Below are 12,220 nucleotides of genomic sequence, written 5' to 3' on the forward strand. Positions count from 1 at the left end.
GTTATCTCCTCATATTGCCAAAGAGAAACAAGACGATCAGCGAGCCAACACTTTGCAGCTGAATGGTTGATGCTATAAACTTGCAATTTAAGAAGAGGCTCATCATGAGGATGCCAAATTCTCTTGCTGGAGAAAAGCCCAATAAATGGAAATCAAGACTAAGTAAACCATTGTGCCTTTAACAAGGGAATGATACATTCTGTGGTCAACTGTGCTGGCATTTTGTATATCTAATCTAAATGCAAGGGTGAGAGGAACACTCCCCGTGGCCCCACAGTTCCAGACACAGAGAGCTCTGGCTAAACTCTGCCCTCCAGCAGGTGCTTTTCTCCCCCTCACTGTGACAAGATGCACTGTAACGCAAAGCCACAGCAACTCAAACCTCCTTACAGTTTGTCTTTCTTGCACTTTTTAGACTCCTTATTTCCATTTCTGTCATTGCACCTTCTCAGAATACCCATGGTTTCATTTAATTGACAAACTAGAAGAAAACAGGATCAAGCCCACAAACTCTTACAGAGATTTCACACCAGTTACATGCACTGCAGCTGACAGAAGTACATAAAGACACCTGATTCAGAGACTGATGTTGATCCAAATTCTCCATAAACTTCCACAGTTTTGGACTAACTTCAAGAAGTCTCATAGCTGTCAGAGGTGGCATTGACCCAAGAAGTTTTGCAGCATCTTTTTATTGAGCTCTTTAAAAATAACACAAATGAGCCAAAAAGTGTCCTTTGTCTTTCCAAATACTTCAGGAGCTCTTCTGAAAACACTACTTAACACAAAGGTGTTAGGGAGGTGATGCAGTTCTTTGAGGAAACACTACTGTGCTGTGCGACACTTCACACAGGGCAGCTCACCAGAGATATGGTCAAACATTTGAGGTGACAGGGTCTATAAAGGTCCAGTTCAGAGCAGAATAAGACTCTAAGCCCAATCGCAGCCCAAGAACATCCTTCTCTCCTGATTGGCAGGGATACATAACAAACAACTAATCAACAAGTAACCATGGGCTGGATTTCCATCAAACAGTAGCTAAAGTGCAGAGTGGTGCAAGCACACACTTAATCCTGGATGTAGGGTATTTAACCCATCCCTTTTATGAAGGAATAGTTAACCTTAGCTTCACCACTGTCTAAAAAACATGTACACAGGTGTTGATGGGCAAGGATTTCACATATTAACTTAGCTCATTGCAATTGCAAGCCTACAGCAGACTTCAGTTAGTTACGTTCCTTCAGACAACAAGCAAAAAGACACAAGATAGTGCAAATTTCTCCACCCTACCCTGCTAGCATCCCTCAACCCTCGTGCTAAAAACAAAGAAAAACTATGCCCTCATACACTTGCAGCCGCCTGCCATCCAAACAAAATACATATATTGCTCTGGATTCAGGCCTGTGATTCCACAAAAACAATCAAGGCATCACTGACTAGGTCAACAAAGAGCAGAGCTGATTTTGAATCTATTTCTGCAGACACTCAATTTTACCATTGCCTGCTAAAGGCTTGTATTTCTTCAGATGAGGGTGGCTAGAACATTATTCAGCTCTGTAAGGGTCCTGTGGTTAGCTCTGTTGGGGGGCTCACGTTTCCCAGGCAAAGGGTCACGACTATCAGAAGAGGTTCATGCAGGTCAGTCTCCCTGCCTGGTGATGCAGAGTGTCTGTCTGTCTGCTGTCCATCCCACTCTGGCCCCTCTGTTGTTCTACACTCTGAGTGTAAATCTGGATTTAGTCCCACTTAAGTCATGGTAACTACAGCTACTAAAGCTCGATTCAAAGAAACAACTATTAGCCTTTCTAGAGCAGGAGTTTCACTTCAATACAACTGGTTAAAAATAGATCAGCCGTCTGGCTGAATAACGAAGGGATCACAGGAAACATCTTGGATTACTTGCTTCATTTTGCCAACGATCTTTTAGAGCCAAGTTTTCTTTCACACATGTACAGTTCCTTGCGTGTCTTCCGCACATGGGTATAAAATGCCTACTATTTGCACACAACAGGCAGGAGCATAGGAAATAACACCTTTGACATACAGAGGATACAGCAAAAGATTACTGAGATGACTTACTCATTGTTATTCCTTCCTCCCTACCTGCAAACAAATTAATCTGGGAGCTGCTTCTAAATATTCCAACTGTGCTCATGGTGGGTGTTTCCCTACTACAGCACTAGATACCATGTCAGTTAGGGGGTGGCTCATAGTCTTTATTAAGTAGTCGCATGGATGATATTTTTAGAATAACTGGACATCAGAAAAAAAATATTTGCTTTTTTATCAACATCTCACTGCTTTCTTCTTCTTCCTTCTTAATGAAAGCCCTATTTCTTATCTCACATTCAGGCTGTAAATCCTTTGGCACCATCTCCTGCCATATGTTTTACTACTCTTCACCCTATGGGAGCCTCAATCCATGAAACCCCTCAGCACCACAGTAACACAAAAGGATGTGCCATCTAGGAGCAGCTCTCTCAACAATTCTCCCAAGATAAGCTGGCCTTACCTTCCACAACACTGGGCTCGGCTTGGTATGACCTTCACTTTGAGATGCTCAGCACTCTGGATGACTAGATCCTGCATATAACTTAAATAGCAAATAACATACAGCTTGAGTTGTAGCCCTCTCCACCTTTTTTTTTTTTGTGCAATCACAGGACAAGAGAAATGGATTAATCCAGTCTTAATTCATGTGAAAACAATTCCTTCAATGAATCTGCTGGCAGGCAGCTCAGAATTTCTAGTTAGGTGTTTGTAATGCTGTTTTTGTCCTTTTCAGTTTGCTGCATGTCAAGCAACGATTCTCAATAGAGCTGGCAAACCATAGTTTCCTCCAAAGTTGGAGTACTGCACCAACAACAGCGTGACAACTTCAGCTTTACTTGGCAAGGAGTTTGCCCAACTCAAACTGCAGTCCTCTGGGTTGTCTTTGCATCACTTTTGGAACATAACTCTGCTAGCCTGAGGTCCAACGGTCACAGCATGAGAGGCCTTCTCTACTGCTACCTAAGCTGTGTGCCAACTCTTGAAAGTGATAAAAGCCATGCAAGTGCCCACACAGAGGCTAAGGATGCTGTTGTAACCTAGCAAGCGTACCTGATATCATTCGAGCTTTTGTTCTGTTTGTCCCATGCACATCAAGGCTGCGTAGCATGACAGGATTATTTCTGAATGATTGGATACGGGATTTTCCTCTGCTGCATGACCATGAGAAATGGGAGATTTGCTTCAGGTCCTCTGAGCATGCCATCTGCAGGGAGTCATGTCTCCAGCTGTCAGCAGACAGCCGGACGAAACCTGGTTTCCCTTCACCAGTTCACACAGCAAGTTTGCAGGAGTCTCCTAAGGAGAACGTTGCGGGGAGCTAGAGCATCACTTCATGAGAACAGCCTATACTACGAGCCCCTTCCCTGGTGGGTTACGTGTTCACTTCGAAGGGCTTCTTGTGCCCAGAAGTACGCGTGAAGAGCCAGCGCTGTGACGAGGACCGTGAACAGTGCAGCAGCTGGGCCGTGTCCTGTGAGCAGCACACAGCCAGGGTGCTGCAGGGACCTCAGTCACTGAACGCAACCAGGCACCGAGGCGACAGGGTCAGCAGAGGGCTCCAGTGCTGGTGACTTCCAGGGCTGTGTTTGTTATTTTTATATTACTTCTTTGATCCCAGAAAGTAGGTTGCTTAATATTTTATTGGCTTTCTTCCACAACTGAAATTAACATGTTTCAGAATGTAAATCTCTTCTGCTTCAGTGTCCTTCATAATTTTTAATAATTTTTAATCATTTTTAGAGCTATTTCAAGGAAAAGCAGTGAGCCCTGAATCTATTATTATAGCTTCATAGTTTACCTGAAGGCCTCTATAGGCATCAGCTTTCTCTGCATTCAGGACTTCAGCAGCATTTCTGAAAACATTCTCTAAACAATTAGAAGGCAGAAAACCCAGGCTAAATGAGACTCAAGTTTTTTAGAACTTCAGCTTAGCATCTGAGGAATAAAAGAAAGTTTTAAAGATAAAGGATATGGGATAACATACAGTAGGTCTCTCATCAGACTCCTCAAAGGCTAAACAATCAGGTCCATGGCATATTCTACACTTTAGTTGCTTAAACATCATAACTCTCCTCCAAATTCCACCAGAGACCAAGGACATTGTTACATCAGACCCTGTTCATTTCTGCACCAGAAAAATCCCAGAAATAGGAATCCTGCAACTGTCAAAGCCGGATTTGTTGGATACCTTGATACATACACTGAGGTAAGCCTGCCTACTTAAGGGTTTGTGCCAAGCTTTATATTTCCACCCAAATTCATCATCCCTTGAGCAAGCCTAGAAAGTCATGTCTTTCAGTAACAGGACAGCACAGACCTTGAAATAAGTAGCTGTTAAAATTACGTTAGCTCTGAGGTATAACACAGCACATCCATTAGACTTGAGAAACCCTTCAATTCTGCTTCACCTCTCAGGGAAATGCAGTTTGCAAAAGCTGTCTGCAGTACAAATCACGCTCTGTTGGTTTTTTTTCATTTGTAGCAATAAAAGTGTTCCAACTAGTAACTGAACAGCCAAAGCAACAAAATGCATTAGACAGATAGATCTTTCCACTGAATAAAGTAAAAAAAAATAAATAAATCTTTCCCCTAGAGCATTAGGACAACTGGCATACTAACATATCCAGTGTCCCTGTCTTACATTTTACCCAGTATTTTGTAATAAAGTGTTATGTAATTCCAACTCATTTATACTAATGGAATGTGGGAGCTACTGCAAAACACTCAAGAGGATCAGTCAGAAAGCCTCATCTGCGAGCACTTCTGGCAACTTGCAAATACTTTCCTGTCTCTGAAATTTATGGTTAATAATGTCAGTACCATGGCTCTGGCATGCATATTCTCCAGTATTTCCAAACCTTTGGTTCAAAATAACTGTTCTTAATCAAGAAAATTAGGAGAATCATTTCAGCTAGTACTTTTTTATACATTTTTGCAAATTGTTGTATTGCTTCAATGCAAAGCTTTCCAAAGCTCAGCACATATCTATTTCACATTGCTCCATCTACAATCTGAAGATTGTAAAGAGGAAAATTTACCAGTGCCAAGAAGATGACACTATCACAATGGGTGATGAAAAAGGTGAGGTAGGAAGTTATCTTCAGTATAAACAGTTAAGCAGTCAAAATATGCATTTGATTAACAGAAAACAAAGAAAATGTGACTCAGCATAGAGACAATAAAGGTCTCTTTAAATAAGGCTTTCTAGCTGTTTTCCATCACAGCAGCCCAAATCAGACCCTTTCACACAGAGCAGCCACCTCACAGAGCCCAGTCTTCACCTGCAAGTTGCTGCTCTAGAACATTCAGAGCTAAGGAGCAAGCGGTGCAGAAGCAGACCTCCAGGCAGGCGAGCATTTCCTCCACGTTTTCAGCTGCAGAATTAATGCCTGAAATAATAACTCTCCAAGCCCTGCTTTTGTGAGTGCCTCAGCCTTCACGGTTCATAGAGAAACCAGAGGTGACCAGGGTGCTGCCCTTCTCCCAACCACTCTTTTAAGAAACTACAGGGTCAAGTACACAATAAAGCTTCTATATCAGCCACAACAAAATTTGTGCCAATTTAATTTACAGAACACAATGGGATTATATACTAGCCCTACCAAAAAAGTTACCACAACAAAAACAAAACCGGAGTAGTAAGGAGTTTCACAGGTACCTCCGGGACACATTGATTTCTACAAAACCAAATCCCAAAGAAAACCTCCACGGTATCAGTATGTGCCATTCCAGTTAGTGCCTAGAGAAAGATTTCTCTGAAAAAGAACAGAGTAGAACTGACTTACTTGTCTAGAATGAAATACAAATCAAATCCTCCGTAACAGGCAGGACCACCATTCTCTCTCTTTCCACCTTGTCCATCACAGGCTAGCATAAAAGTTGCTAGGAAGAGATATTTGAAGCCAAATCTCAAGATGCTTCGCTTTGCAATGGCCATTATATCCAGAGAGGAGGAGAAAAAGAAATCTCTTCTTCCAAGGGTCCTTTATTTCACAGGTTTCTCCACAAAAGCCATTCAATGACCTTTAAACGTATATATGTATATTTTATTCCTTAAAACTCGACTTGCAACAGTTGTCCTCAGGAATAGCAAGACTTTCCCCTTGTTTCCCTTGCACTTCTGTTTCTTGGTTTCAGATTTCAAGATGCACAATACTGTATTTCACTTTTTTTTTTTTAAAGGGACTTGACCCTGTCTCACTTGCAGCTCTCTGAAAGCAGCACCATTGTTCTGCAAGAGAAGCAGCAGTCTCCTAACAAATCTTGCTTTGTCACAGACTTCAGAAAATACAGGGAGGGTTTGAGGTTTTTTCTCCCCTTAATTATTATTGTTATTATTAAGGATGGTTAAGTTTTATTTTTCCCTTAGCAAAAAAAGCTCAAAGAATGCCACCTTGTGGCGAAAACTCAAGCTGCCTGGAGTCTCGTTTTAAGCACATCATCCGTGCACCGAGCACACTAAACACGTACCACAGCAGCTTTAGGGATGAACATAGAAGCACTTTGCTTACAGCACTCACACAGCACTGTGCCAGAGACATCTTTGTTTTCTCACGTAGGCCACATCTGAGTTTAAAGACCTTTCAAAACTTGGAGCAGCTTCACAAAAGTTGAAGTGGCAAACCACACCAGGTTTCATCCTTTGTATTTTCTCAGACTGGAGAAATACCAATGTGTGTGCCTATGAAACAGGCTTCCCCCTCTTACCACCCTTAGCAAACTCATTTCAACCACTAGAGCCTAAACTCACCCTCTTCCAAGAGGTTTGTAACTTCAGCTACAAACTCCAAAACCTGAGCAGGACAGCTCAAAAGCAAGAGCATTATTCCCCACACAGAGCAACACCTACACCAGCAAGAACGAAAGCAGAAAACCCGGGAGGGGCTCCCAACCTTCACCTTAAATCCTCTCAGGCCGTCTGTAGCAATTCACCTGTTGTCCCAGTACTGCTGGTAGCAGGTCAGGTTTCTGACAGGGGAGGCAAGTGCACTTGGGTCGGGCTTTCAAGCTGTTCCTCATTGCTTAAGGAGTTAGATTTGCCGTTAAAAAATCCTTATCACAAGCAAACAATCTGAGGAAAAATCAGGAAAAGCAGCAGGATAGGTTTCAAGGGAAAATGACAAACAGCATGGTAACAGAGTTTTGACAGAAGTGGAAACATCTGGATTACAAATTAGTCAGGCACCTTGCTGCATTGATGATTAAAACTTTGGGAGTGTTCTCCCTCCCCCACCTGGATGTGCTCAGCAAATACACCAGCTCCATCACCTCTAAGGGTGATAACAGAGACGTGGGCAAATGGTTCCTCTTCCGTCCTGCTGCTAAATCCTGATCAGACCTGAAGTGAGTGGAGATCCCTTGAAGGTCAAAGCTCCTCTAGGGCTAGAGAGGAGCAGAACCAGGTGTTTTGTAGAGGATATTTTGGACTTCCATACCTAAACTCAAGGGGAGCTGGGAATGTGGGTGTCAGTCTTGTAATTTATCTCTTAATCTGAAGAGAGAGTAGTAGCACAGCTCGTTACTGCACAGGCAAAAGATCTGTGTCAGGGTATCAGGCTTTCTACAGCAAACAGAAATAAAGCACGATGTCAGAAAGATGTATGAGATAAGCAGGTAGGGTTTGGTGATTTTAAAATTTCCTCTGTGTGCGCTGGAGCAAACCTTTTTATAGCTAGGAAGCTTGAATTGCACAAATCATGGGGTTTGTGTATGTATTTGAACATTGTACTGCCTTAAGGAAAGGAACGAGACTAGTCCATGGATTCTTTTTTTGTATTTTAAAAGAAAATGAGCTGAATGGAGGATGTAAAAATAGGAAGGGTAGAAGAAAAGCGTCCTCTCTGGGGACTGATGTGCCATTTTTAAGACATCTTGGAAGAGTACTCGGGGCCAGTTTCTGATCTGAGGTACAGCTAGGGCTCCTGCTGCAGCCAGATAAACTATCTTGTTGTCACTATCTTATGGTCTGTTTCTGTCCAAAGATTAAAAGCAGACTGATAATCTCTGTCACTTGTTTCTGACTGGCCCCAAGATGAACAAATGTGTAGAGTTTAACAAAAAACAAACAAAAAAAAGCTGTACATCAGGAAAATAACTTTGGTCTGAAGCTAGCAGAGGGAAAGGAGGGGGAATGGAGGAGAAGATCAGATTCACTCTCTAGTTGTGGATTCAGGCTGACAGAAGGCCCAGGAAAGCTTGGGGAGAAGCCAAGGAATGAGGCATCAGATGAAGCTTAGAGCACTCAGAGATGGAGGGAGCTGCTGACAAAGTGAAACACTTTGTGCTGTAACTCTGACTTTCTTCAGGGCTAGTCCTCTGCATATGCCTATCTTAAGAACGTGTCTTTTTGTTTATGGTCTGGTAACAGCAGCATCAACAGTCCGAGAAGAGCAACTCCATAATAGGAAGCTCATGTGAGACACAGGAGGGGGCGTTGGAATTTCTGTCTGTCCCTCCCTCACTAAAAATGTTAGAAACAAAAATACTGTGAAGATTATAGCTTTTGTGTGAAAGACCTAACAGTTCTTGGAGAGACTGACTGTGTTGTGCTCTTTGTGTGAAAGAGACAAGAAGGTGTTTTAATTGCATACAGCAGTTCAATGGTTAATTAAGCTCCAACTGATGCCCTTGGTTTGTGACTAGAATTTGCATATGTAAATGTGGGGGAAGTGGTATCAGCAGGCTTTCTTGTTTTGCCATCTACTCCCTTATGCGGATCTGTGGGACCTTTTCTGAAGCTGGCAGCTTGGAAGAATCAGGTTCTGTCAGTTTGTGGTAACTGTGGCGTTGCTGATCAGGGAGAGGTAGCAAGTGACGGCATCCTGCGGGTTTTGTGAGCGCTCACCTGGGGGTCTGTGGGGGTGGTTCCCAGTGGCTCCAAAATGTCTGACCTGTGTGGTGGGTAATGGCTTCTGCCATGATCTCAAAATCACCTTCCCTGGTTTCCGTGGCACTTCAGGAAGCTGTTGCAGCAGTCTGCCTGGATAATCGAGACGTAACGAAGTGCCTATGCTGACCAGTGTTATCACCACAAATACATTATTACTGTACAGGAATTACTTCCCTGTCGTCGGTGTAGACATGTCCTTAAATTCACTGGCCGGACCTTCAAATGGTGAATTCGGGACAGCTCTGCTAGTGCCGGCACGGCTCCACTGGCTTCTGGGGCGCAGGGCAACCGGCGTCCCCGGGTAGAGTTGTGTGCCTTGGTGTTTCAGTTGTACAACATCGGACTCCAGGCTGACACCCCGTGGCCAAGGCGGCTTTTTTCTTCCCTGGATTGCTCTAATTTTTCAAGGGATCAGTAACTCCCTTGTCTCTCGCTTTTATGACTTTGCCCTGCTTTGATTTTTATTGTGCCTCTGCTGCAACATTTAGGGCTGTATTGCATTATTTTTCTGGTGATTAGAGTTCCTTCCACTAGCTTTTTTAACAACAGCTGCTAACTCTGCATATGTATGTAATTTCTTCCTGAAGAGGAATATTATGCCAAGTGTACAGATGAAAATATATTGCTTGTAATATGTTAAACAAAATAGGAGAAAATATAGTATAGGGAATAATTCTGCTGTAATCTAAGAAGGCCATTCAGTTGCTTTCCAAGTCTTTCTTCATTTCTGCCTAAACCTGCCTAGGAGCAGGGGGTGCAGTCAGACGAGCTGTGTCCCCTCTGGTTAGTGCTGTAGGAAACAGGGTTGTGTAATGAGGCCCCGCTCTTCCTAACGGCCTTCCCTCCTCTACTCAAGTGTTCCACGTATGTTGCTTTTGTTTGCTCATTTTAAGGCAAAAGGATAAGCACACATGCCCAGCAGGAGGGAGCAGAGCTGCACAGAATGAAAGATTCAGATTTACTGACTACATTTCACACAATCCTACAGGTTTAAAAATAAATCCTTCCTCATTGTTGGATTTGCAGTGTCTGACTCACGCTTTACCAAGTGCTGTAAACATGGAGAATGGGACTGTTTATCTATGAGGCAAGGCATTGTATCTTAACTGACCCTTTTCCTCCTTGAAAACTTTCTTTAGAAGAGGTTAATTATATGGACATGTGCTCCAAACTGCAGTTTGGACTGGAACTTTTTTCCCTTTTCAGCCTGTGCTGTGTTGTCAAATTATCCTTCTCGCAATCATGCTTACAGGTCTCCTTTGAGTGAGTATTGTCTACTGTCTTTAGTAGTGCACTTATTAGCACATGCTTTAGATTTTATGAGACAAAATGCAGAAGAGTGTATGCAGGGTGCAACTGTGGCTTTTTAAAATCCCAAATTATGGTGTAGCAGAGCCTGGGAGATGGCTTTGTGGACATTTGCCATGAACTGCTCTCTGCTTTAAATGTCACCTGCGGGACTACAGTAAACTCCAGCAGTGCTGGAGGAAGGGATGGGCTGGAGGATTGGTAGTGAGGCTGTTCTTGCTGTATTCATCCCTCACAACTCTCATCCCAGCAGTGTGAATGTGTACATATGCTGTGGGGGTGTGCTGGCAGGCACAGCCTCTGTGCTGGGGTAGTGAGACACAGAACAGCTCCACTTGATAACAAGCACTAAAGTTTCTGTTGAAACATTGGGTTTATGTGAGGCCTTGTCTTAACTCTATTTCTTCGGATCACTTGTACTCCAGTTTTGCAGTAAGCATCACAGGGGTATTTGTGTTTCTTCTGAGAAGTTTCTTTGGTTTGTTAGGTGGCTGGTTTCCTTCTCTTTCACTCATGTACATTTGGCTTTAAAATGCACGTACTACTACTAAAAAGTTTCTTGCCAGTCCCTACTGGAAAGGGAGTTAAATAGAGACACACCAATAAGAAGGCAAAGTAGGGCATGACAAGAGCTGAAAGATTTTGTTAGGATACCATATAATGACTAAAAATAAGTTTAAATCCTTCCTGAACTTCAATTCTTGCCTCTTTCTGTCATATTTAGCCTCAGCTTGAGCAAGATGAGAACTGATGATGCGTAAAGGAATTAAACTTGTGTAATACCAAAAAGGAGAAAATTAACAGCAACAAGCTACTGTCTCTCTCTCCTCTGCTAGGACTGATGTGTGCTAATCCAGATAATTCAGATGCTTTTGCCTGAGATGTGCCTAAGCGAACTCCATATCCCTTCAAACTGCCACAGAATAAAGTCTCTGGGAATCAGTAAGAGCGTAATAGAAGCTGAGAGATGTCGCATGGCTGGTATTCTTTTTAGACAGACTTGAATGACCCAGGGCATCCTGCCATTTTTATTAGAACAGAGGAAATACTCAAGCTTGACTTTAAAGTTCTGAGCAATAGAGACCTCGCCTTGCTAAAGCTTTAGTGTTTAACGGCCCTACTCTTTTTTAAAAATTGTACTTTAATTCCCCTCTGAAAGTCTCTACTTTCAAATGCTTCTTACTGTCTAGATTCTTCTCCCTGACAGTGGCTTGACCATGTAAGACATTTGGGGTTGGGTGTCCACTGCAGGATGGGAGGGGGAAATTGTTAGGTGACAACAGTCCAAGATAAATGTATCCTTCCAGTCCCGCTTGTTCAAAAAAAAAAAAAAAAAAAGAAAAGCTTAACTTTGTAACAGCAAGCTTCATGCTGGGTCAAAACAGATAGGGGATTGTTTATCTTTAGCCTAGAGCTGACAAATCTGACACAAACACTTTGTCACACGCCCTGGTGAATTCAGCAGAAACATGACTGTATCCCTAGCTTGGTTCATGTCAAACTTGCACTTCTGGAAGATTGGATGTACAGAGAATCCAGGACTAGCTATCAGGAAAGTGCAAACAAAGACTCTTGACATGTCCCGGGCATTTATAAATTATGAGTAAATCTTACATCTCCCTTTATAGTGCCATTGCAGCGTTAAGGAAGGAAAACTAAACCTGCTTTTCTTGCATCTTCAAGTCTGAGTTAGAGGCATCTGGGAGGAGACAGCTGGGAATCTTGCACTGTCTTAGGTGGATTAATAATTGTGTTTGTATTGTGTATGCATCTTTGAAGCAAAGCTTCATCCACCTGAGTGTTCAGTGTGAAGCCTCTCGCCAGTCCTCACTATGTACTGGAAACAATGGAGGACTCTCTTTTAGGAAGAGAACAACTCTAAATCCTACAAATTAAGACTCCTCTTCCCCTAAAAAAGGCAAATTCATTGTGTTGTCCTTCTTTCTTTCTACCTTTCATGCCACATGAATC

The 12,220-nt window shown here is 42.7% G+C and overlaps 1 protein-coding gene across 1 annotated transcript in view; it reads right to left on the bottom strand.

Annotated features, from left to right (window-relative positions):
• ANTXR1 (ANTXR cell adhesion molecule 1) overlaps positions 1-6,358 on the bottom strand; it is a 111,652-nt gene extending 105,294 nt beyond the window's left edge. The window contains exon 1 of the mRNA XM_074808201.1: positions 5,838-6,358. Coding sequence (XP_074664302.1) covers positions 5,838-5,989 — 152 coding nt within the window. The 5' untranslated portion in view covers positions 5,990-6,358. The remainder of the gene's footprint in view (positions 1-5,837) is intronic.
• Positions 6,359-12,220: the final 5,862 nt, after the last annotated feature.

This window comes from Strix aluco, chromosome 28 (genome assembly GCF_031877795.1).
Source record: "Strix aluco isolate bStrAlu1 chromosome 28, bStrAlu1.hap1, whole genome shotgun sequence".
Classification (NCBI taxonomy): domain Eukaryota; kingdom Metazoa; phylum Chordata; class Aves; order Strigiformes; family Strigidae; genus Strix; species Strix aluco.